Raw genomic sequence first — 26219 nt, 5'->3', positions numbered from 1 at the left:
CGTGCTGAGTAGCCATGCACAGAATTGTAGTGCAAGCTTTGTTGAAAGCAATGGAAGTATTTCATTCTAACTTTTCCCTTTGCTATAAATGGAACTTAACATCACCTGGCCAGAACAAATCTGTTTTCATCAACCATTCTGAGCACCTATAACTGGATGAACACAAACGTTTCAATGTTTCCAAACGGAAATAATGTAGAAGTATAGCAAAATGGCTAAAAAACATATGTAGTGAATGTAAAGAATCCTTCAAAAGGTAAAAGCATAATGTTAAGGTCTAGCACCCCAAACCAACAGCACAGACAGCTGAAAGCACAAACAGCCATGTCAACATCGTAGTGCAACACGTCAGTAGTGCATGTCAGCTGCAATCTCATTCCAATACCAATCAAATATTAGACTCTGGGCGGGATTGATGCCACTGACTCTGTCATGGAATAAGCCTCAACCTGTTTATGTTGGACAACTTTATGCTGTGCTGAAATTGGCATTTATGGCTGATCCCAGCATAATGTAAACCCATAGTAGGCTGCTAGCACTGGCTCCTTGCAACTCCAAGGCTCATGCTACACTCTTGTCTACTGATTCTATCCACATTCCAACCATTTATTTTCCCACTTAACTATGGATGAGTTGGGGGACTTTTATAAATATGCAGGCCTTTAATTATAGGAAAATAAGATTCTTAGTCCTAACAAGTGTACCTACTGGATCTAAAAAAAAATGCCTTTAAAAAGATCCTTGCCTTAAAAAAAATGTTCTAACTTAAACTGAAATTAAATTAGCCCAGGGGTAAATGTGGGTGTTCTGCAATCTATTAATGACCTGGATTCTACTAAAAATAAAAAATGTACATGTAAACCAAACTATTAATTATTCACAATTAAAGACAGAAGCATTCAAGTGATCAAAGGTATTTAGATACCAGGTACAACCCAAATACTGAAGCAGTTTCAAGACCCAACGCCAAGAGCCCATGTACAAAATAGCTTACACTAACCAGTGATACGTTACCCACTTAAAGGCCTCAGCAGCAAGAAGACTGTGGCACTTAACCATGCAATATAATAAGAGTTGGATCACAGTATAGGAGCACTTGCTGTCATATTAATAATGGCAACCACAAATGTATAATTAGCAAGTCACCAAATTGTGGTACTGGATATAGATCAAGAACTACCACTATTGGTGAGAAGCACCAATCCCAACTGACAGATTATATAAACATGCTAACCCCTCAGTTCACATCATAAAGCAGGTACATGTTTGAGGTTCATCTTTCTTGGACATGTTTCAAGAGGAGACAATCAGCAGTTAGCAAAATCCAGCACTGCCATATTTAGAAACCAGAAAAGAGGCAGACTTACTTGGAATTTGGCCCCAAAAGTTCCACATTAAGCAAATAAACATGTGGCAATTTGGGAGGGGGCATGAAATATCCCCCCCAATGCACCTTGAGTATATGATTTATCTGTTGTTTTAAAAAACTTTTATTTGTATTGCTTGGAATGTTGGAATTTCAGTAATTTTGAAGAACGTGCCATGCACGTAATGCACGTAAGCCTCCAAGCAGGCAACAACAGTTTAAAATATAATTAATGGGCACCAATATATTAAGTACTAAGGAAATGTGGTCTTATTGGTAGCTTTTCACTATCTAAGACAGCTGAAGACTAAACCTCCAAGCTGAAGCCCTTTATCATGACAGCTTCACTTACGCAAACATGGTATGCTTGTTCAGTGATTTGAAATAAACCAACTTTGGGATTCCTATATTGAAGAGGCAACTGTGTAGCTTATCTGCCTTTAGTTAAACAAATACACACATTTTGCATGAACAAAGCTGAGAGACACAAGTAATCTTACCAAATTTGAATGGAAACCAACTTAAACTCTTCAGTAGACTGTATAATCAAAAACTCTGTAACCAAGCTGACATTTTTATTCCATCAGTGATTCTAAAATCTTATATGCAAGCCTAGCTAGCTACAGTAGTGAGTGCATAATCAGTTGTGTCACAGAGGAATTCCTGCATCAGCTGTTCAGATTCTTTCAAGAGCAGTTGGTATCAATAGTTGTCTCTAGTTCTCTTAGACATGCAAAAGAACACTCCAAGCCAGTTGGAAAATGGCACACATACACGCTTGTAAACTTCTCAAACTAACCACAGCAAACCTGTGCGCATCAGCCATAATTAAATTTAGGTCTTTCAAGCTTATAATGGATTCATCTGATTACATACAGCTTATTTAAAAACCTGGAGGCTTGTTCTTGTTCCGTGAGGTAGTAGATATAACCAACCCCACAGAAAATTCACACTTCTCCAAAGTTGGTGTGCCCAGTCTCCTTGGCATGTTCTCTGGCTTCCACTTGCCCTGTTAATCCTTTCTGACACACCATACATCTCAATGTAAACCGGTTTACGTCAGTAAACTGTCTTTTTCTTCTGGCTTCATCTGCTAACTCCAAAGCCTGTGCAAGGACAATGTCATCAGATGCTGAAAAAATTGTCTGGGGTGGAATATCTGAGTTGGGAATTTTACGCTCAAGTGGATCATAGTGAATACCATCATAAATTAAAAGAACCCGTTTGGCATAGCCAGCATCTTCCCCAAAACGATCAATTCTAACCGTCTGAGTGTCCACTACACAAATTTCACATTGATAGAATTTAGACAAAATGGAAACCTCAATTGCACCTCCCCATGTATCTTCTCTTCTGATCCATTCACAGTATTCCTGGTTAGTTTTTCCTAGTACTGCCTCACTATAGGATTCTGGATCACTTGCTACTATCTGAGCTATAAGATTTCTCATCTCTGGGGCACATCCTGGGTCATAAACCCCACCTTCTACCACATAGTATATACTGGTAAAGAGACATGAGTTATCTGCTGGAACAACCTTCCGAGCAAGCACAGGGAGTGCTTCCCTGACTGAATTAGGAACAGTCCGTTTTGTAACTATGGGTGACTCAGTCTTGGGCTTGGCTGCATCTTCTTCAACTATTAGTGTATCACCTGTCAAGAAAAACAGAACAAAGAAATAAAGGTATAGTTTACTGCAGCAATTAAGAGCATGAACTACAAGTCCCTCCCTACTGAGTCTCAGTCGACCATGAATTAATCTTTCAGATGCCCCCCCCCCCGACATTATCTAATAGGGTAATAATATTCTGTAGGCTGAAATGAGAAAATATATTAAGTACTCTGATACTCAGGTAAAGCATTATAAAAACTGGTCATGAATATGTAGGTAAGATTTAGATTTTACTGCCAGCATGATTTCCTGGTGGCTAAATGCAGAAATCAGAAAACTCAAAATTTCATTGTAGCGCTTCTAGAAATAGCTTTAAAATTTAACAGTCAACAATTTCTGAATGTTTTCTTCAGATGTCAACGGGATTATTGTGCATATAGAACTACAGCTCACTGAGTTTTATGACACATTAAGTGTGTTTTTGGAATTACAACCTACTCCTGAACAAGATTTATACACACAAAAAGAGAGAGAGAGAGAGAGAGCATATTCCCCATTTTAAATAGATGGGAAGCTACACTAATCCTCTTGTGCATCAGGGTAGGCTGAGAATATTCAATACTAATACTAACAGCAAAAATCTGAAATTTAATTAGTGGGTAGTAACAACCAACACCCAGCCAATTTTAGACAATTATAGGATGTCAAAACATCTGTGTCATTGTTTCAATATTTCCTGTTATGTGATTGAATACATGCTGTGCTTCAGAAATATTTTGCAATGTGTAGTTTCCCTCCAAAGAAATGTTGCACCACTCATCTTTTGATAACTACAATTTGTTAAGAAGACAGCCTAATATTATTGCTGGACAGAACTATTCCTCTTAAGCTGCCAATACTAAAGAGGGCAGGTAAGAGGAGAACATGGAAGACAATTGAACTGCTTTATTCTAAGATATATAGGACGTAAACCCAGCAGAGGGGAAGAAAGGGCACTCCTGCATTTCTATCCGTTTCCTGTTGTAATCAGAAGCAAAAGTAAAGAAAGGGAAGCAACGTATTTTGGCAATTTTTGGAGTGTGTCTAAACTTCCTCCTCCCTGTACAGTGGTACCTCAGGTTACATACACTTCAGGTTACAGACTCCGCTAACCCAGAAATAGTGCTTTAGGTTAAGAACTTTGCTTCAGGACAAGAACAGAAATCGTGCTCCGGTGGCGCGGCGGCAGCAGGAGGCCCCATTAGCTAAAGTGGTGCTTCAGGTTAAGAACAGTTTCAGGTTAAGAATGGACCTCCAGAACGAATTAAGTATTTAACCCAAGGTGTCACTGTATGTGGACTTGTGGGGGGCATAGATAGCTTTGGATCCTTGCAGCTTCCTAGAACACCCCCTTTTTGCCCCACCATGTTGTAGCTCCAACATTGTTTGGGCCAAGACACCTAAGGAGGAAGAAACAGAAAAGGAGACTCTGACATCAGGTCTCCTTTCCCAACACTAAAGGGGTAGATCCATTCTATCCTATAGCCTCTGGGACACACTTCCAAGGAACACAGGATTGCATTCTAAAACCATTTGTGAAAACACTCATTCAGCTGCACCAACTGAAATCAGGCTTGTCCCTTCCTTACCAGCTGGCAGAAAAGGAAATGACTGGTGCCCTCCAGATGTTACTGGACTATGTCTCCATCATCTCTTACCATTGGTCGTGTGGCTGGGGCTGGAGGGAACTGCTTGAAACACCCAAGAGGGCGCCAGGTTGGGGAGGAAGGATAGATACATCCATTCTAACAGGCCAAAAAACTGAACGAAAATCCCAACCTATGTTACTATTACAGGCTGCTTTTAATCAGTGTTGGACATAATTGGATCCGCTCACCACCTTGGATCTTACCTTTGAAAAGTGTGGTGATGGCAACCAACTTGGAAGCTTTTAAAAAGGGGAACAGACAAATTCGCGGAGCAGAATAAGACCAGTAACACTTGGTTGCGATGCCTACCTACGGTACCCTGTGTTCCCAGTTCCGGTGTAAGACGCCTCTGAATGCCACTTTGCGAGGACGCATATCCCAAGGCTACTCGTGAACTGACCCTTCGTCCAGCTACACAACAGAAGGCTACACTACCACACATCGTACAGGGCCAGGAGGAGTTTCGAGGGACACCCCCCGGCTTCTCAGGAGGAAGCTAAGACACCCCCCAAAAATTTCTCATCTGAAGAGGCCTACCAGAGTGGATGCCGAGCTCCCCGAGGCGCCGCTCCTCGTCGCTGAGGTCGAGGCCGAGCGGGGGGAAACCGAGCAGCAGGCGCTGGGCCTTGACGGGGACCCCGGTGAGGGTAGCGATCGCGGCCTGGAGCTCGCGCAGGCGGGAGTGCGCCGTGAGTCCGGGCAGCGGATAGGAGCCGCTCCGGGCTTTACAGCGCAACCGCAACATCTCGCCGCCTGATGTTCCAGAGTTGCCCCGGCGGCGGCTGCCGGGTTTCAGAGCCCCCCAACAGCAAAATGGCGGCGGCTACCGGCAGCGCTCGCGCCTCCTTCCTCAGACTTCCTATTGGTCCCTTTCCCCCATCGAACCAACGTGCACGGCACCGGGGCAACCAATCAGATTCGGGGGCGAGCTCCCAGCCAAAGATCGCTTGAAAACATCCGGCTTAAGCGACTCCCACGCCATTCCTTCCACGCGCATGCGCGGTAGAGGAGGCTCTGAGCCCGGAGGCTTAAGATGCCTCGTCGCGGCGGCGGCGGCTTTCTGCGCTCCCTTTCCCCCACATTGTTTTGTAACAGGAGCCGCTGCTACGCGGAGCCTCTTTGCACATGCGTTTGCGGCGTGGGTCCCGAACCGTTTGCTGCATTACATTTGGCCCATTATAAGTGCCACCAGTCCTCTGGATAAGTTTCCTGCCCGCGGTTACGTGTCGTGGACGGGTTGCTTTTCAAACTCAGTCCGCGAACGTGTGAACGCATTGAGTGCGACGGTAGCACTGCAACACCCAAGAAATAAGATGGATGTACAGGGCTTATGTAATTTCATGCACATCGTTAACTACACCACCACCCTTGAGCAATACCCTTGTGATCATACGCAAGTGTACGCTAACCCTCCTTTTGCCACTGTTTTTTTCCGTTTCCCTCTTTCTGCGTTTCTTTGCGTCACTTACTGAATTCGCACCTCGTAGCCGGCGCTGCCGGTTGGCCGTTTTCATTTCCGCATCTTCGCAGAGCCGGCCTCCTTTTCCCTCTCGGCGTCTGGAAGGTAAAATAGGATGCACCTGGATACCTGCTGCTGAGGTTTCGGATGCACTGCAGTGCCCTGGCTTCGCTGGCCTTTGGGGGCAGGCAGGAGGGGGGGCGGGCTCTTTCTCAATCTGCATTTCTGCTTTGGAGCTGCCGGACCGGTTCCCGTTCTGTGCTCAAGACGCTGGACTTGCTGTCTCCAGCGACGGCGTGCTAAATTCTGCAGGTGTGTTGGGCCCGGCGGGAGGAAAGGCTCTTTGAGCTTGAGCAAGAGATTTTGAGGCTCCAGCTGCTGAACTGACAGGAGGGCTCTAACTCCAGATAGAAATCCTCGTCAACAGTTATTCGCGGCTACATGTCTGGGATCACCGGTGTGTGTTACTGCTGGCTTTGGGCTGATCACTGTAATGCCCTCTAGCCTAGAAAGGTCTTTAGCAATTGGAATTCTGCAAAAAAGAGAGAAAGAGAAAGATGATGATGTAATTGTCAAATGAAGGATGCTAAGGATTATATACGGTGCAAATACCCATTTCCTGGTAGTGAAGGTCTCTTCAGGGAGAATGAGACCTTTTCCTACTTTCCTTCTTTATGGGGTTTGTGCCATCTTTGAAAATAGTACGATGAGTATCTCTTGACCTTGATTAGCAACTTCAATGTAGCTTCCGCTTTTCCCTGCCCCACTTTAGTCCCTCTTGGAAGGAACATCAGGGACAGGTTGCTGTTTGTGCATGTTATTCTTTTACTGCCAGAGAGCTGAGCATTTCATAATACTCCTCCTTTGGTTTTCCAGAAGAAGGCTGGCGATCAAAAGTGAGGAAGTGTGTGCCTTGTAGCAATGTCAGGGGATGCAGCTCCAGTACCAGAGCAGGTAAACAGCAACGGTTGCAACCAAGAAAACAAACCTTCAAATCAGCGATTCTCGGAGAAAAAGTGCTGTGAGTATTTGTGATGCTTTGCTTTGCTGGGCAGCACATATATAAATACTGAAACAAAAGTGGTGGGTGGGTGTGGGTGGGTGTGCTCCAACTTTCAAATTTATCACAGTGCTAAATATAGGGATGAATTATTCCCCGGGGCACAACCCTTGATGTTATGAGACCAAGCTAAATTATATATAGCGACAAGCTTTCTTTTAGCCTCACCTGTTTCACAGGGGTTGTTCTGAGGAGAAAAAAAGCTCTGGAAAGAGAAGAGGGAGAGCCATGTTAATTTGATATGTGAAGTTCTGTGAAAGGCAGAATAAAAATAAAACTGGAATAGAAATACTTTAAAGGAATTGATAATGGGATTAATTTTATATAAATTACTGTCAGCCTGGCCCACGGCTACTTGTGTCATTTCTGTTAAAGTGACTAAACTACTACCACTTCCCCCACTTTGAATAGCTGTATACTTTTAGAATGTCTGCCAAAGGGTTAGTTGTATGCTGTAGGACCCTAGTTTCTAGGAGACTTCCTACAACTGTCACAGAGTCATGAGATAGTTTGCTAATGAAGAATAAACAACCTCAGTACCAGGATCCTTTAACCTATATTCTTAGAACTCATTATTTGTCTTAGATCCTCTGGGAAGAGGGTGAATAAGTAAATGAATGTGAAGTCCAGTAGGTCAGTAGGGTAACTTACATTCAGTTCCTTCTACGCTGGTAGGGCTTCTTGCAGTCTTGTGATTACAGAAAATATACATGCAACTGCCAGTCTCTCTCTACCACCAGGAAATTGCTTGTCTGCACCCCATTCCAAAATATTTCTCTGGCTGTATGACTGTAGTCCCTGCAGTATTCCTGTAATCAGTGCTTTTTTCTGGGGGGACGTGTACCCTAAACATTTTGTGAATCTTTGTACTTTTGTTCATTTACTGTTTTTATTTTTCCCTATTTGAACTATAAAATGGTGATTTTCTTGAGTCAAAATTGAGAGTACTCCTAAACATATTTAAAGGGAAAAAGCACTGCCTGTAATAGCTAGGTTTCTTGCATTGTTCTAGTACAGTAGCCTGCATACAATTTGTTTTTGCTGACATGACATTTTTTTTAATTTAAATTTTTGGACTCTTTCTTGAACCCTATCCCTCAATTTTTTGTAATGGCACTGACTTACTTTGTTGGTTGAATCCTATACTACTGTAGTGCACCAGCCTAATCTCTGAGTAGCAAGAGACTGTGGGGGTGCCTTGAAAATTAAGGCCAGACAGACCCATAGTAGGGTTTAGTCATGGTAGACTGACAGTTTGAGCAGACAATCAGTGTAGAGCAGGCTTCCTCAAACTCAGCCCTCCTGATGTTTTGAGACTACAATTCCCATCATCCCTGACCACTGGTCCTGCTAGCTAGGGATCATGGGAGTTGTAGGCCAAAAACATCTGGAGGGCCAAGCTTGAGGAAGCCTGGCTGCTTTTTCAGCATAAGTTGCCCAATTCCTTCAACACAAAATTTTGATCTGGAAAATTGTTGTTGTCTGCGGTTTTGTACTTTCAGGACTGTCACACCGAAGCTAAAATGTGATTTAACTCTTGTAGAGATAAGCTATTAAAATTGTTCTTTCTCTCAGACAGACCTAGCTCATCTTTACATGTCTCCTTATTTTTGACACTAGACCTAGTGAACTTCTTTTGCTGATGCCCCACTAAAAACAAAGCAAGTTGCATAAAAATAGAGATTTCTTCATCTGCAACTTCCATCTATTTCAGCCCGGCTTGCAGAATGGGTTGTACCCATTTTTATGTTACAATCTACTTCCTTTAACCTTGGGATAAAGAAGAAATTTTGTTTAGGTTATTGCCAGATTACATTTGAGAGGAGAATTTATCTCATTAGTAAAATTGGTAGGCTTAGGGGTTCCACCTTATTTCAAGAGATCCAGGCAAGCCAGTAATGAAGTAACTTCAGGTTTCTCTCATATGATATCTGTCAGAGATGGATATGGCCACACACTGGTAAAATGTTCAGTTATGCAATTTAATCCTGGATCCACTACAATAATTGAGAACGTTGGTGTTGACTGAAATGGAGCCAGGATTTCTTGGAGTAGTAGCTACAGCAGCCACCCCCAAACTAGTCCTTCCATAAGCTGGGGCTATAAATGGGGAGAAATTCTATTTAGTTTGCATTTAATAATAATGACATCTAGAGAGTATCATGTTGGGAAGGTTTGTCTGCAGGTTCCACAGACATCTGTTTTGTTAGGCTTTTGATCATTGCTGTACCGAATACAAATCATGTACAGGTATCTACCATGAACTGCAGACTATTCTTTCACTGAAGAAAAATAATATATTTCTTGATAAGCATCATACGCAGCTCCTGTTCATTTGAGGGCAGCATGAATGTTAGAAAATTCGGCATCTTAGACAAAAAGCAAATAAAAGACTAGTTTAATTTTTTTCAGATCTATATTCATCATGTTCAGAAAGGAAGCTGGCTCCATTGGTGTTCTCAAGAGGGATCGTGACATTTTTCTGTTAACCTTGAAAAGCCCACAGCTTAATTGGAAAATATTTTTAACTGAGTGACATGCTCAGTTTGAGGCACATAGTCAGTGGCTATTTTTTGCTTGGTTAGCCTTCTTCGTTAGCAAACACCTGATACAACCATGCCATAGTCCGCTGATTGATTATGGGAGCAGAACACGGTGTCCTTGTCTATGGCAGATGTATGGGCAGAAGGAGTTGTGGGAAGCCGTCATTACTTTGGCTTATTGCCAGCATTTTTCTTTTTCAGTCTTGTAGAAGTCACCTATTCTGTCTTTGCTTTCTTTGCAGCATGGGCCTCTTATATGACCAATTCCCCTACTCTGATTGTAATGATTGGCCTCCCTGCAAGAGGCAAGACCTATGTGTCCAAGAAATTAACTCGCTACCTCAACTGGATTGGAGTGCCTACAAAAGGTTTTTTATATTTCTATGCATGAGATATAATAGTTACTACGCAGTTAAAACAATAAATAGTTTCTGATCAGCTGCGAGTGGCTGGGAAAGCTGGTAGTTAGAAGCTTGCATTAATCCAGTCCTGGTTGATTATGCCTAGATGTGGTTATCTTTTTATTTCTTCCTATAATTGAGAAGTTGTTCTGAACAAGTGCTAAATAACAATGGTATCACAGTATTCTACTTTTTGGCAGTGTCAGTACAAGGAAAAGAAATATGTTTCAGTGTACTTTAGAAGTCTAATTTTAGCTCTATTTTTTGAAAAAAGTTTCTTATTGCGATCCCCAGAGTCTTTAGGTGATTGAGAATCCCAAACAAGTTGGTGGGCCTCTATAAGCATAGTGTTTGTGATTCAGTTTTCCCATTTGGAAAATGGAAATAACCATTTATAGGTATTCATGTAGTACAGCAATATTTGTACTTAGATCACAAAAGGATGCATTGATGCCATGTTTTTAATTTCTTAATCTCCTTTTTTAAGTGAGGCCCATGAGGAGGGGAGTGAAGGTAAAATCTGAATGAATAGTGGTATTTCGATGACTGGCATTTAGATACCAGATTTCCATCTGCTATTAGTACTGTAACACTATTTATTATGGAATGTTGACAACTGAATTTCCGTTTTGTGAAGTATTTAACTTAGGAGTCTACCGCCGTGAAGCAGTACAATCGTACAAGTCATATGATTTCTTCAGGCATGATAATGAAGAAGCCATGAGGATTCGAAAGTAAGTTAATGCCAGCATCTCTCAAAATATTGGTGACTGTTAAATAATAACAGATAATCATAATTCAGTATTTATGTTGCTAGTTTTGGAATTCACTAAAATTAACCTCAAAACACAGGGAGATGTTATTTTTAAACCTTTGAAGATAGAAAAGCCAAGATATCATTCAACTTTTAGTAAGTTATCCCCATGGGATAGAAATAAATAAAAGGAAGGGCGGAATAGTAGGGTAGAGGGGGGCATGTGAAGAAACTATCCTACTGTACCAGGGGCAGCCCATCCCATTTCGCCACCCCCATATCTGATTCAGTGGGTTGCACTATAAAATAAACAGGGAGAAGGCTATTGCTGTATAACATATTCCACTGACTCACTGCATCCAGTACAGTAGTACCTCGAGTTACAAACACCTCAGGTTACAAACTCCACTAACCTGGAAGAGTTACTTTGAGTTGAGAACTTTGCCCCAGGATGAGAAAGGAAATCATGTGCTGGCAGCACAGCAGCAGCAAGAGGCCCCATTAGTGAAAGCACGCCTGTAGTTAAGAACAGTTTCAGGTTAAGAACGGACCTCCAGAACGAATTAAGTTCGTAACTAGAGGTACCACTGTAGTTTGGTTTGATGTCGTCTTTGGTTTAAACCATCCTACTTGATGATGATGATGATGTTGATTATCTTGCAGACAATGTGCCTTGGTGGCTCTTGAAGATGTGAAAGTTTATCTCATGGAGGAGTCTGGCCAGATAGCTGTAAGTGCACACAAGATTATTGGCTTTCAGCTGGTGGTTTGGGACCCACTACAGGCGGGACCGAGACACAAGAGCACCACTTCCCATCACAGGGGAAATTAAGAATTGGCCTCACAATGTATGTCTGGGCTAATGGCGTGTCCAAGATCTCAAGGTGGGCCCTAAATGAATTAGAGTTTATGGCACAAGCCCAGAATACATCTACTCGTATCTAATAACAGGATGTAATTTCTCATGGCTTTCTCTCCAGGAAAACCCGCTCTTTAGCAGTGAATTGGAACAAACAGCAATTCAGTTTTTCTGTGGAACTGTTTTCAGCAGTAAAGAGTGGGTTTTCATGGGGAAAGTGTCGGGGCAAAAGAAGAAGAAAGAAAAAGCTCTTAGACACATAGAATCATAGAATTGTAGAGTTGGAAGGGATCCCAAGGGTCATTTAGTCTAATCCCCTGCAATGCAGGAATCTCAGCTAGATCATACATGAAAGATTGCCATCCAACCTCTGCTTAAAAACCTCCAAGGAAAGAAAATCCGCCACCTCTCATGGGAGTCCATTCCACTGTCGAACAGCTCTTACTGTCAGAAAGTTCTTCCTGATGTTCTTGCTTGGACTCCAAGATCATCTGCTAATGCCCTTCTCTGAGTACCTCTCCCATCAGAAACTGATAAATTGAAGTGAAGTTGGTATCAACTACAGAGAGGACTTTTCTTGGCTAGACTGCCCTAGTTATGGAACTTCCCTCTCCATAGGGACTTGTCCAACCCCAACATAATCTTTTAGGTACCAGGCAAAATGTTTTTACTCCCCCAGGCCTTTTAAGCACAGTTTCTGATATTTTATCCGCTGCTTTTATTTGTGGTCAGTGTCAACATGTTCATTGCTTTATTGTTGTGAATCATCGTAGCATCAAATTTAATGAAGGCCAGTAAACAAATGTTTGAATACATAATTAAGGCTGTCTCCAAATACTGCTTTCTGAAAAGATTGGCATGTGTTGGACTTGTAGGTGTCAAGAGGTGAGAAGTTCCAAAGATTGGAGCCACAGCCGGAAAAAACTTCCTCGTTTGTCCCCGCCAATCTCATTTACTTGGGTAGCAGGGTCCCTACCCCATGTCAATCTATCCTAAGTTTGAGTTTTTATCTCTGTTTATATTTGTTGTGTCACTCTAGGCTCTCGGAGAGGCAGCAGATTAAAATGTAATAAAGATTTTAGTATGTGGTTTGAGTTGTAATTAAGACCTGGAAGTTCTGCTTCATATGTGCAGTGAGATTCTGCCAGCTTATCTATTTAAAAATAATAAGGTGTGGAGTCCAGTAGAGTTCTTTGAGATTTTGTTATGAGACGGACTTGAATTCAATCCATTATTAAATGTTTAGCTGAGATTTAAAGCTGTCTAGGCATGTGTGTATTTGTATGTTATCTGCCTATTCTTCTAATGTTCCGTGAGATACCTAAGTTTGATGGGCACATTTGTCTATCTCTTTAAGGTCTTTGATGCAACTAACACAACTCGGGAGAGGCGGGACATGATTTTGACCTTTGCTAAAGAAAATTCTTTTAAGGTGATGACTTCATTACAAGCTTGTTCCCAGTTCAAAGTAAAAAATGAGCTTGTCTATCATTGTGTGCTAGAGCGGGGGTGGGTGCGGGTGGGGGGGTGTATAATAAGTTCTCAGAGCAGGTTACCTCTCATTTTGGATTCTTTTTAATTGGGAAGGAATTATCTAAATTGCTAAATTAGGACTTACTGATTATTAAATTATTATTACTGAAGTAGAAATTTTAGGGGCCTGATGACAGCTGTAGATACAAAATCTAAATGAAAAGAAAAACCCATTCAGGTGGTGAGCCCATATCAAGCAAAGCCAGAGCAAAAGTGGCTGGACCACCCCATTTCTCTTTCCTTCTCTCTTTCATTGTTTATTTCACTTCCTCCCTCTGCCTCTCCTCTTCTGCTACCTTCTTTTCTGCCTCTCTTTCTGACCCTCCCTTTTCTCTCCCCAACCTTCCTCTCTACCCAGTGATCTGACTACTGGTGACAGAAAATTCCAGTGGGCGGTGTGAACTAATTGCATACCAAGGCCTTTTGAAATTAGGCTGAGGGGGCTGCAGCCTGTAGAGGACCTGCAATTTAATAAGCATCTTTCCTCCTCCAACCCCCAACCCTTTTGCAGGTGTTTTTTGTGGAGTCTGTCTGTGATGATCCAGAGGTCATTGCTGCCAATATATTGGTGAGTATTTGACATATTCCAGAGGTTGGCCTACTTAGATTTTCTTTGTTACAGAATACTTAACTGGCATTAGTTCGGTGTTGCTAGAGAAAGACCACCATTTTGTGATGTTTTAGACCAGCTCCACATTTCATGCATCATTTGTTCTTCCTGCTGGTTTGCCAGTGTTGTGTGGATATTCATCAAAGAAAAGGCATACTACAGATTGGATGTAGACTTCCTGTGAGAGGAACTCTGTTCAGGGGAATGCTTCTGCCAGGGAAAAGGGTGTAGGCAGCAATTTTCATGGGTTCCTCCTTCCCCCTGCATCTCCCTGGAAATCTGGTCTTGAGGGTTGACTCTGGATTCAGTCCAGTTTGAACACCACTTGAAAAATATCAAACAAAATAATGGCACATACTGAAGAGCTTAGTTCTTAGTTCTCGATGAGAGCTGGGGCTGGCTCATCCATGAGGTAAAGCAAGGCTACCATCTCAGGTGGCAGAATCCATAGGGACAGTAGATCTCGATGTAGATCTTTACATTTTCTCCCTTGTTCTTCCCTGGTGGGGAGGGGGATGCCATTTTGTGGTTCACCTCAGGTGCCAAAATGTCTTGGGCCAGCCCTGATGAGAGCTGTCCAAGGTCATTCAGTGGTTTTGTTTTTTATATTGCAGTATTAGACAGTGCTGTTGCCAACACTATCTGTTCCAAGACTCTTGTTTCAAGTTCTCAAAGGGCCACTCTATACTGTGGATGGAGTTCCCTGGTATGTGTCTGCATATGTTTATGGCCACATATTGCCCTTCACATGTTATGTAGTACACTTGTTACAATGGGGTGACCCTGGTCTTTGCCAGAGTACCATGTAAATTGGCTATCAGCACTGCAGTTAGACTTCCTGCTAGCAGCACACCTGCATTTTAGTGTCATGCTTAGATGCCAGATTACACAAGATAATGTGTGTCTTTACAGATTCATCAGTCCAATTTTCAAATGGCATGTGATTTTAATGACAAAAGCTATCTGCAGTTGTAGAATGTTGAAACCCCTTTCCCTCACCTGGAAAAGGGGGTTCAACACTTGAGGTTATTTCCCCACATGAGGTTATTTTTCCACCAGCCAGGCTGCAATATCTGAAGTAAACCCAGCTGGGAGAAATGGCCCTGCAAATGTAGAGGAGGGATTTTTGGCCTGGCCTTAGAGATCAGTGGAACGGTGGTTTGACCCCATAAAAGACACTTTTTTAATAATTTCCGAGCTTTGTGAGTAAATAAATCCAGAACATCTTAGTGATCATTGGGTTTGCTTATTTCTATTTCAAAAGTAATTTTATCAAGTTTATATGTATCATATACTTCCCCCCTCCATAATTTTACTCCAATGGGGTGGGTGGGTGGGGAGTGTAAGTAATAGCTTTTGGCAATGGCTACTTCCTTATATGCAGAGCTTGAAGAAAAGAGTGTTGGTTTAGGTATGGTAACTTAAGGCTAATGGATGTATTTACGTAAGTTATGTAAGACTTTGGAAGCTAAAATTAAGTCATCAGATTATTGACCTTGGAACATATTTTTGGCACAAGCTTGCAAACAGCATGCATTGAAAGGTAATAGAAAGGGCAGCCCAGTCTATCTATTCCCAAAGCAAATAATGCACTGTTCATTTAGTATTGTCCTTTGTTTCTGTGCCAGGATGAGACAGACATTTAAACAGTATCTTTTTGTTTGGAAGCTTAGGGATCATGTGTGTTGGAGCCACGCTGCTTCAGGAGCAGCCAGTCAGACACTTGTTTCACTAGTGCTTTTTCTTTTCTTTTTATGTATAAAGTTTGCTTAACTTTTGAAACAACTTTCTTTGTTGATCAGGAAGTGAAGGTTTCCAGCCCTGACTACCCAGAGAGAAACCGAGAGAATGTGATGGATGATTTCCTAAAGCGAATAGAATGCTATAAAGTCACCTATCAGCCTCTTGATCCAGTTAATTATGACAAGTAAGAGGCAGGACAAAGGAGTCGGGAGATTTTCAAGTTGTTGTATGTGTTTGGGGTGGAAATGAAGCCAAGAAGAGAACTACATGTGGTGACAATTCAGCATTTCCACAAGGATATTGTACGAGATATTAGAAATTCATATGTTCTAAACCAACAAGGGGAGAGGAAGTTCAAATGAGTTGACTTCCTTTTCCCCCACACTTGTTTAGAACATGCGAAAACACTCTTCATAGTAGCAGAAACAGCAATCTCTTATACATATATCCATTCTTGCCTCCTGGGAATGTTCTAATATTCCTCTCTGCTTAGAATTTTAAGCACTATCCTTGCATGTTTGAAGTTCTCCATCACTGATAACTGGAAACACTTTGTAAAGAAAAGAAAGGTGGTTTTTTCCTTGTTGTTCTGTACTCTTAAGAGACTAAGCATTCATCACCTTAGCACAAACATGTCTGGTTTGGCTCACAGAGTTGCACTGTCGCTACTGTAAGTGTCAGTGTTGCCAAAGTTCATAATTACCTGGTTTGGAAAATGAATTTATCCAGCTCATAATCGACATCATTTCCTGTAGGTATTTCTCTGCACATATGCAGAAAATCATTTCTGAGCTGAGCAGTGAGTTTTCAACTGCCCTATGCATATTTATGTATTTTTCATCGCCAGCCCTATTTCTTGGTTCAGGCTGGGCTATGTTATACAAAAGCCTCCCAAAATTATTTTTAAGGCCCTGGCAGATCTCTGATGAAACTTATAAATTCTGAGCCAATTCCAAACCCAGCTGATGGGAATTCACGCCACACTGTATCCTGTATTTATGCAGCAGTTTGTGATCCCGGTGGATATGCTGTTGTATATGAGTTCAGTGATCCAACTTTACATGCAGCTCTTAATATGTATACATTCACTTATGGGTTGTGAAACATGTACCGCTAGACGAAGACACTCGCGGAAGGGATTAATTTCGTCTTGCGAGGCACCACTGTATTGAATTATTATATTGATAATGTTTCTGGTGTTTTCTGAATTCCAGAGACCGTTCTTTCATTAAAGTGATCAACGTAGGGCAGCGCTTCCTTGTCAACAGAGTCCAAGATTACATCCAAAGTAAAATTGTCTATTACCTTATGAATATCCATGTTCAGCCACGCACCATCTATCTCTGTAGACATGGTGAGAGTGAGTGCAACCTGGTTAGCAAGATTGGTGGGGATTCAGGCCTGTCAGCGCGGGGGAAGCAGGTATGGTCTACGCATAAGTTTTGTTGCTCTCTGTATTGGCATTTTAAGAGCTAAGTTGAGGGTCAGATTTTCTGCCAAAATTCACCTTCATTTGTGCTAAGCATAGTCACAAGTCACAGCAAGCCATACTTAATGGTTCAACGTGAATGCTCCTTCCTTGCACCAGGAGGAATCAAACAAGGATCCCTTCATACAATTCATTCAAACCAAGGGTTGTAGTTTGGGAGTGAGACAAATATCAATCCTTCATTTTGGGCATAACTCTTAGCCCAGGGATTTTGATTTGTTTCCTCCTACTGTTAGTGGGGACAAGGTGCAGTTTGCTCGTGCATGTTAAGCCATGGTTTACGGTGCACCATGATGTGCCAATGCAGCCAATAATTGCAAAGAAAAGAATCATAATCCAAAATTTATCACCCTGCTAGGGTTCCGGCTGGTAAAATTGTTCCGTTTATTAAATGGCTTTCTGAGAAAACACCTACAGATGTTTCATTCATTTATTTGAAACCTCAAAGCAGTTTTCTTCATTATTTAAAAACATGCAGAAGATGGTTAAAATCAACAGTAGCTAAAAAGAGATAAAACACGTATAACTTCTACATATCTGAAAGTTACACAACTACAGTCGTACCTTGGAAGTTGAATGGAATTCATTCCGGAAGTCCATTCGACTTACAAATCACGGCTTCTGATTGGCCTCAGGAAGCTCCTGCAGCCAATCAGAAGCCTTGGAAGCCCTGTCGGCCGTTCAGGTTCCAAAAGAACGTTTGCAAACCAGAACAATCATTTCTGGATTTGCGGCACTTGGGAGCCAAAACGTCCAAGTTCCAGGGCATTCGGGATCCAAGTTACGACTGTATTGCTTGTGTATCGATTTAATCATTTTTTTTGTAAGTCGAAAGCCTCGTTCTTCAATTAATTTTATAGAGTTGTGTGTGATCGTTCATATTGGATAGGTTCCTAAACTTAAGTCAAAAGTATACTTTTACTTGTCTTCACAGATACATTCTTTCTAGAACAGGAGTGAGGAAATCTTTTCGTATGAAAAGTCAATAGCCCATAGGAAAAGTCAGTTGGTTGTCACATCCAGTGGTAGACAAAAACCACAACCAAAGCTGGTGGAGTTTGCTGCACTGCAAATCTCTCTTTGTTTTTGTGGAATCCCATTCTTGTGGGCTGCATGAAATTAAGGTTGGCTCTACTCCTATATAAAAAAATATGGCAAATTCTCTACCAAACTGTGTTTTTACATACTTTTGGGAAAGTGTGCTTTTCCAAGGACTCCCATCATCTGTCTTGATTCTGCATGCCCTTGTAGCTACCTGCCCTAGCATTGTGAGCAGCATCAGACTTCGATTGGTATTCTCATATTCTTAATAAAAGAAGAGGAATCTTTCCCCAGGACAACAAGCTAAAAACTGCTTAGGCATCTCAATTGTATTGTATTGTATCCTAGTTTGCACAAGCATTGAAAAAGTTCATCAAGGAGCAGGAGATTGTGGATCTGAAGGTTTGGACTAGCCAATTGAAAAGAACTATCCAGACAGCAGAGGCCCTGGGAGTCCCATATGAGCAGTGGAAGATATTGAACGAGATTGATGCTGTGAGTAAAATTACAGAAAGGCCACACACTGGTGGCGAAGATGGTGGTGGGTGTTGCAAGTGATTTGTTTTGATGTAAGGATAATAATCTAAATAAAACTTTACTTACTTCCTTCAAGAAATTACAAGTAAGCCAAATTTTTCAAAAAGTATAATTAGTCTAAATTTCAAAAGTTTGAAGCTCAGTCTTGTGAAAGGTTGACACACAAATTCATGAAATGTTCTGCATTTTTGGATGTTACTCATTTTGGTGCATGATGTCCTGAGCTCTGATAGGAGGAAGGGTGCAGTTAAAACGTAACAGACAAACATTTAAATCAAAGGAAGTTCTGGCATACTCAGTAGTGTTTACTCCTAAATTAGTGGGCATGAGATTACAATCTCATTGTCATCAAAATTATGGAACCTCCGTGTTTTGAGATAAAACCTTCTATAATCCACTGAAATTATTTTCACTCTTTTGTAAGTGAATGCAAACTGGTGTCACATATGTTAAAAAGGGGAATTTCTGAATGCAGATAGCTTTTCTTTTTATCTTCTGGAATTAATTCCTATTTTGCTAGGGAGTATGTGAAGAAATGACCTATGAAGGAATTCAGAGGAAGTATCCAGAAGAATTTGCACTTCGGGATCAAGATAAATACCTTTATCGCTACCCTGGAGGAGAGGTATGGAGCTTTTATCATCAATTAATAAAATATTACTGCTTTTGACTTTATAGTTTTGAAGGGCTAGGCGGTGATCAATGGTAAAACTGCTAATACAACTGCAAAATACAGTAAAACAGGAAACTACAGCAGGGACTCTTACTGAGCTGATTCAGAAGCTAAGACAAACCATTGTATCTCATAATGGGAACAAATCAAAGTGAGCTCCTCTTCACCTCTCTTTCAGAACAGTAGTAAAGAAGAGATCAGAAGCTTGCTTTTGTTTTTGATTAACTGCTTATTGTTGTTTTGTCCACTCTAGCAAAATGTGGGTAATCTTTACTGTACATTCTTTGAACCAAGCCAAATTCAAACCGTGGTTACAGTAGGGATACTACTACTACTAATAATAATAATAATAATAATTTATATCCCGCCCATCTGGCTGGGTTTCCCCAGCCACTCTGGGCAGTTTACAGCATATAAAACACAACAAAACACCAAACATTAATAAAACAAGATATCCTATACATGCAACAAACAAACCAATAAATCAAAACCAATAATAATAATAACAATACAGTAATAATAAACAGTTTACAATTATACCCTAATTAAAGTAACAACCAACCCCAACCCAACAAAAATGAAACAGAGGAACCAAAATTAGAACCATTTAAAACATTTTAGCCAGTTGCCCCAATCCTCCTTGAAGCTGTGCTGATGAAGAGAGAGAGGGGAGCCTGGGAGCCTGATGGTCACTGCAGCTTGTTTCCATAATAGTTTATCATATTGTCTGGCCCATTATTAGATCTCAATTTTGTAATGTGAATATCTGAATTCATTGTGACTTCCCTAGGTAGCCTCCTTCCACATCATCAAAATTGTGACTTTTTTGGGTGAAATTTAAGTGTTGTTTTTTTAAAAAAAAATTAAGGCATACTCTTAAGCTCTACTTAAGTATGGTCGGATAGATTTCAGGCATTATGATTATTCTCATAACTTGGAAGAAAACCTGCTGATCTTTAAAATAGTAATTACTTCTAACTTTGGGTGATTCTGTCATAACTTAGAATTATCACAAGGGTTCACTTAAGGCATTTGTTGTTTCTAAAGGAAGAGTCAGAAAATAAGTCTTAATAGATGATGGTGATTAATTAATTAATTAATTAACTAACTAACTAATTGTAACAAACTCAGCTGGGGGCAGATTCAGCCACCCAGTTCCAGTAGCAAAAGCCGGAACAAGGACTTCAGCTAGTGTAACAGGGCTTCCTCCCTCTCTCTGTCCCCCCCCCCATGGTGCCCCTGCACTTCCCCCAGATCTGCACTGGGGGGTAAGAAGAACCCCAAGAACAGTATATAGGGGAGCAGAGGTGAGATTGTTCCATTAGTTCCATTAGTGCAAGCATTTCTCCTTAGTACCACATTGAATTCTACTGCTGGTTTTTTTAATATATATATTTCTGATCGCTTTGAAACTTGTGAGGTTGTAAAATCAGGTGAGTGCCTTTTGTTTCTGGTAAATATTTGTTTTTGTTTCCTAGTCTTACCAAGATTTGGTCCAGCGCTTGGAACCTGTGATTATGGAGCTAGAGCGCCAGGGCAATGTTCTAGTTATTTCTCATCAAGCAGTTATGAGATGCTTACTGGCCTATTTCCTTGATAAGAGTGCAGGTAAGGAGCAGAGCTGTTTTTTGTACATCTTTACTATTACAAAGCACGTTGTTATCTGGAACAACACGGGGCCAAACTGCACATGACCTAAATGCATTATCAGGAACCACATCACTATTAAAAACTTACTGATGCAAATCACCCAAACGCAATATTTTCTTCAGGGCTTCAGTGCATGGGAACCAGATTTATCATGACTTCCGAAGCTCATACTCCTCACTGCAGTTCCAACATTAACAACTCCTCTATGCCTATTATCCTATTTCATTGTTCTTAATTTTCATTCTCATTATGACTGTATGCTTTTATTTTAAAAAATGCTTTGGCTACAGTTCCATACACACACTTCACCTAGGAGTTATCCAAATGGGACTTATTACTGAGTAGACAAGTGTAGGATCTTACTTCTTGTAAACCACTTTGTGAGTGATTTATACTGGATATAATTGCACAGACTGATAGAAATTATCTCTTGCTAATTGGCTTTTGCACATCTAGCATTTACTACATTCTCCGAGCATTACTGTCAAGAGGCTGTAGGTACATTCACACATTTACCACAAAGTTCCTTCTGAGCTGAGGCAACAAGGAGAGTTGCATAAAGTACATTTTGGACCATGCTTGGTAGTTTTTAATTCTTATTTTAGTTGAGATTCCTGCATTGAAAGGGGTTTGACTAGATGCTCCTCATGGTCCCTTCCAACTCTGTGATTCCACTTGTATTCTTATAGATGAACTGCCCTACCTGAGGTGCCCTCTTCATACCATCCTTAAACTCACACCAGTTGCTTATGGTAAGTATTTGTTGGTTTATTAACGTGGGCAGGGAGAGAGGAAGCAATGATTCTAGTGCTTACTAGTGCTTAGAATGTTAACTTGAGACAAGGGTTCAGATTGCAGCTGTTTCACAGAGCTAGCAGAAAGTCATTTCACCACCCTGAATCATCTCCCCCCCCCCACTTCCTGTAAATTGAGGGACTGATAGGGTTGTGTTCAGTTGGTGCCCTTTTATCTGCAGAAGTGCCTTTGCCATAGCAGACACACATACAGTCGTACCTTGGATCCGGAACACCTTGTGAGTCGAACGTTTTGGCAAACCCAGAAGTGAGTGTTCCAGTTTGTGAACATTCTTTGGAACCTGAACGTCCGATGCGGCTTCCGCAGCTTCCGATTGAGTGCAGGAAGCTCCTGCGGCCAATCGGAAGCCATGCCTTGGTTGTTTAACATTTTCGGAAATCGAACGGACTTCCGGAACAGATTCCGTTCGACAACCAAGGTATGACTGTACTAACAGAATAGGAAGTTCCCTCCTACAGCTCCCAGCAGCCCCCAAAATCAGCTCCAGAGTGTTGGAGGACCATCTGGAGCAGGTGGAAGGTAGCATGGAAGGATCTGCAGAGAGAAAGAAGCAAGAATGGTCAAAAAACGCCCCTTCTTCTAGCAAAAGAACAGGAAGCACCAATTGGATTGCACCTATAACCTGTCCTGTGTTGTTGAATTCTTTGCCCAAATAAGAAACAATCCAGACCGAATGTTGAGGAAACTTGGGTGCATACAGTGGAGGCCCTGTCTCTTCCTCAGAAGCATCTTTGCATTTCAGTTTTGGAGTTAAAATTAACACTTCAAGATTTTTTCCCTCTGTGTTTATTGTAACCCCCCCTTGTCTAATAATGTAGTAATGCATGATTTTAAGTGTATTCCCTTTTCACATTTATGAAGGCTGTAAATTGGAAATGATTTCCCTGAATGTGGAAGCTGTGGACACACACCGGGACAAGCCACCCACAACAGTATGTAAAATATATGCCAGACCTTTCCTGTGTATTCTGTTTTGTTTGTTGCTGAACTGAAAGTTTGACCCACGACTGTTAACTTGATGTACCTAGATTTGAGCTGTCAAATCTCATTAACTTTTTACAACTTAGGCCCAAGTACTTTGGTTTCATTGGGCTATGGGTACAAAACACTTGGAAATCAATGGGAAGCTCCTAGTCCACTTCAGATGGAGCCTATTGTGCTTTACTCATGAGGAGGGTAATCTTTTTCTGGCACACTCAGCTCCCCCCACCCTCGGTTCTGAGAAAATACTATCCCCTTCTTGTAGTTTTTTTTCAAAATAAGTCATGGAATATATTATCAGATTAGAATTGAGGGATCAAATTTACAGTGGGAGAATTCTCATATATGTGTGCATGTGTGCCTATTCTCATTTTTTGAATGCTTTGAAAATACTGTTTAGGGATGAATAAGGTATTTCTTTAGGCTATTACTTTAAAAATGCACAAAGGGCTATCATGATAGTATTTCGTTAAAAACCTCAGACATAAATGTCTAATCTTCAGTTTGAATGCTTTAGAGCTTTAAAGTATACTGTTAATGGTTTAGGAAGTAAAAAAAAAGCACGGCTGCATTCCAGATATGGTCCATTTTGTTGAGTTGTAAAATATAAAGATGCATCCTTAGACTTAGTAGCTCAGGCTGCAACCCTGTACTCACTTACCTGGGAGTAAGTTCCACTGAACTCGCTGGTGTTTCCTTCTGAGTAGGCACATCTAGGCTTTGTATTGTTGCTCTTGGCATGCAAGATACGTGAACTGCATATCTAGATATGTGAACTGTAAGATGAATCCAGGCAAGCATTTACCAGGTCACAATGTACTCCCTGTGGACATAATCACTTGAAAACCTTTACCTCCCCTGTCTGTCTAACCTGATTGGAAATCTGAGGAAGCAGAAAAAGAAGTAAAATCTCACCTCACCCATGCACCAGTCATCATGTAACAGGTGATCTATTGCCTCTTTAAGAGGTTGCCAAAGTACAGGATGAGTCCAAATTCTTGTACACACATTGTATGTTCTTGTACTGTATTAAAAGGCTGAAATGTGACCTTTGCATCAGTTTGTCATAAGTGGAGGGAAATCTTGTAGTGGTTAAGAGCGGTAGACTCGTAATCTGGTGAACCAGGTTCGCATCTCCGCTCCTCCACATGCAGCTGCTGGGTGACCTTGGGCTAGTCACACTTCTTTCTCTCAGCCCCACTCACCTCACAGAGTGTTTGTTGTGGGGGAGGAGGGAAAGGAGAATGTTAGCCACTTTGAGACTCCTTCAGGTAGTGATAAAGTGGGAAATCAAATCCAAACTCCTCTTCTTCTTGAAGTGCCAAAATAGCAGCCAATATATTTGATATAGTTATTTGGGGAAATAAGGTTACATTATTACAGCTTGAAACCCAACCTTGCCTTTTTTTTGGTTGCTTAATTTACTGTAAGAATAAGATTGCTGCGAGCTTAGTGCCGTTGTACCAACAGATCTAATTCAGGTTGCTAAAAATGGTTTACTCACAATTCAAGATTTATTTATTTTTAAGCATTCAGTTAGGCCTTTTGCCTTCAGCTCTGTAATAGCTAGTATGCAATAGATACTGCTTAGCAATCTTATAGCAATGGTTCATTCAGTTCAAAAGCATTAAGTGCTTTGAATATGCAAAATCTGCATGCAACTGGTACTACATTACAGCATGACATATATATCCTATGAATTTGCTGGTTTGAAGTTTTTATTTTACAAGGAAAATAAGTCCCAGGGCATCGTTAAGACCAAAAAATACTAGGTGGCTTCAATATACTGTGAACCACTACACTTTTGGGATGTTTTAACTTAGCTTCCCTCAGTCTATACTATGAATAAAATAAATGACCGGAATGTTCTTTTGAATTACAAAGGTATTTTTTCTTGTGTTTCTCTGAAACAAGATGCCCTCTGCTCTGCAGGAAGGCCTTCTACCCCCTACCCTCCATCCTCACCTCTCTTACTCCATCTAGATTTCAAATGATTAGATTTGCTGTTTTTTCTGGGACTCACAGAAAGCAAAACAATTATGAAAACGCTGAAGGGCAGAAAAATACATTTCAGTGTGTAGCCACAGTAGGGTGAAAGTAAGCATGAACCAAGATTTTTTAGGACTTTGTTTAAATCATCTTCGTTTTGATTTCAGGCTTTTTTTTTTTTTTTTTGTCCCATTCTAAGCCAGGGTCAAAAGCCAGGAAAGTGGTGTGCAATACTGTGTCGCTAGTAGGCACTAAATCCATGGAAAAGAAGGCAGTATTTATGTGGTTCCTGGGTGGTTACCCATCCAAGCACTGAACAGACCCAGACTTCCTTTGGTGGCTTCATGGGCCTTCAGGCAATTCCCTGGCCAGTATGTTCAATATGAACATTCGGAACAAGTATTACTGTATTCACAGGAGTTCTCCCTTGATTTCAGGACTAATCAAGGAAACTTCATGAAAGATAGAAAATAAATGAATGAAACTGAACAGCCTGCCCTTGTCACTATGTTGACAGATTCACCCAAAGGGAACAGGTGTTATAGTTCAAGTGCAAGGGACAGTGCTGAACTTTTGCTTCTTGCCAGTTCTTCCGTGACATTGCTGTGCTATAAAAGAGACCACGGGCTTAAAGCAAAGGAAGGGTTCGTGAAGACTTATTTCTGTGACTTCCTGAGAGCTCTTAGACTAGCCCAAGAAGGCTTGTGTTGGCCCAGCCCTGCAACCAGGAATTGCAGGGAGCTGTGAATGAGCTCTATTTCAATTGAGCATCACAGAGTGCTGCTTTAGCTGCAGCAACAAAATATTCACTCGAAATGCTGTAGCCAAAAGTAGACCCTGAAAATCAGGCTGCCCTAGTGTCACACTTCCAAAGAGCTTACATAAGAAAAATAGCTGAAGTTATCTGATTGGTGAGCAAGAATTATATCCTGCATGCGGAGACCTTGAGCACGCAGCATTTAATATTTAACCTGCCTGAGCGGTACTGAAGGATTCCCTACCTGGTAAAACTCTACTCATTCATTTGTATTTCCCTTTTCTTCTCTAAGAAAATACAGCTGGGTAGAAATGAACCTTATTTAGGTTTATTTTGCTAATGTTTTACTTACAATATTTATACTGTTTTCATAGGCAATAACAAGGCAGGGTACAAAAAACTAGATGTATATAAAATAAAACAACAGTTCACAATAACATGGCAGCCTTCTCCCTGCACTTATGAGAAGCACTTGGAGGAAGAGAGAAATGTGCCCGTACTCCTTCACCGCAGGAGAGCACACCATATGAAGCAGAGATATGAATATCAGTGGCATATATATATATATATATATATATATATATGCGCCTGGCATCAACAATATTCAGTGGTGTTTTAACTGTGGTTTAAAATTCTGTGATTCGATTTCTCACCCCT

At 41.1% G+C, this 26219-nt stretch overlaps 2 protein-coding genes and 1 long non-coding RNA gene across 11 annotated transcripts in view; 1 reads left to right on the top strand and 2 right to left on the bottom strand.

Annotated features, from left to right (window-relative positions):
* Positions 1-1924: 1924 nt before the first annotated feature.
* Positions 1925-5492, bottom strand: YOD1 (YOD1 deubiquitinase). The gene is made up of 2 exons (XM_081009109.1): positions 5205-5492; positions 1925-3020 (listed from the first exon to the last, which is right to left on the bottom strand). Exons 1-2 carry the CDS (start codon positions 5410-5412, stop codon positions 2314-2316), a joined length of 915 nt encoding a protein of 304 aa, XP_080865235.1. The 5' UTR covers positions 5413-5492; the 3' UTR covers positions 1925-2313.
* Positions 5493-5739: 247 nt separating this feature from the next.
* Positions 5740-26219, top strand: part of PFKFB2 (6-phosphofructo-2-kinase/fructose-2,6-biphosphatase 2) — a 34749-nt gene continuing 14269 nt past the window's right edge. For 6 of the 9 annotated variants that reach the window (XM_081009074.1, XM_081009072.1, XM_081009070.1 and 3 more), the window contains exons 1-14: positions 5740-6231; positions 7003-7147; positions 9972-10097; positions 10768-10864; positions 11548-11614; positions 13101-13175; positions 13788-13844; positions 15689-15813; positions 16844-17051; positions 18508-18654; positions 19217-19321; positions 20848-20977; positions 21709-21771; positions 22697-22767. In XM_081009074.1, coding sequence (XP_080865200.1) covers positions 7048-7147; positions 9972-10097; positions 10768-10864; positions 11548-11614; positions 13101-13175; positions 13788-13844; positions 15689-15813; positions 16844-17051; positions 18508-18654; positions 19217-19321; positions 20848-20977; positions 21709-21771; positions 22697-22767 — 1371 coding nt within the window. In that variant the 5' untranslated portion in view covers positions 5740-6231; positions 7003-7047. The other 3 variants (XM_081009075.1, XM_081009068.1, XM_081009069.1) reach the window with 3 other exon arrangements.
* Positions 6574-7903, bottom strand: LOC308478945. The gene is made up of 3 exons (XR_013987394.1): positions 7838-7903; positions 7355-7391; positions 6574-6658 (listed from the first exon to the last, which is right to left on the bottom strand). It is a non-coding gene; the product is annotated as an uncharacterized lncRNA (long non-coding RNA).

This window comes from Podarcis pityusensis, assembly GCF_964106645.2.
Source record: "Podarcis pityusensis genome assembly, chromosome: 6".
NCBI classification, from domain to species: domain Eukaryota; kingdom Metazoa; phylum Chordata; class Lepidosauria; order Squamata; family Lacertidae; genus Podarcis; species Podarcis pityusensis.
This window is presented reverse-complemented; position numbering and strand designations above follow the sequence as displayed.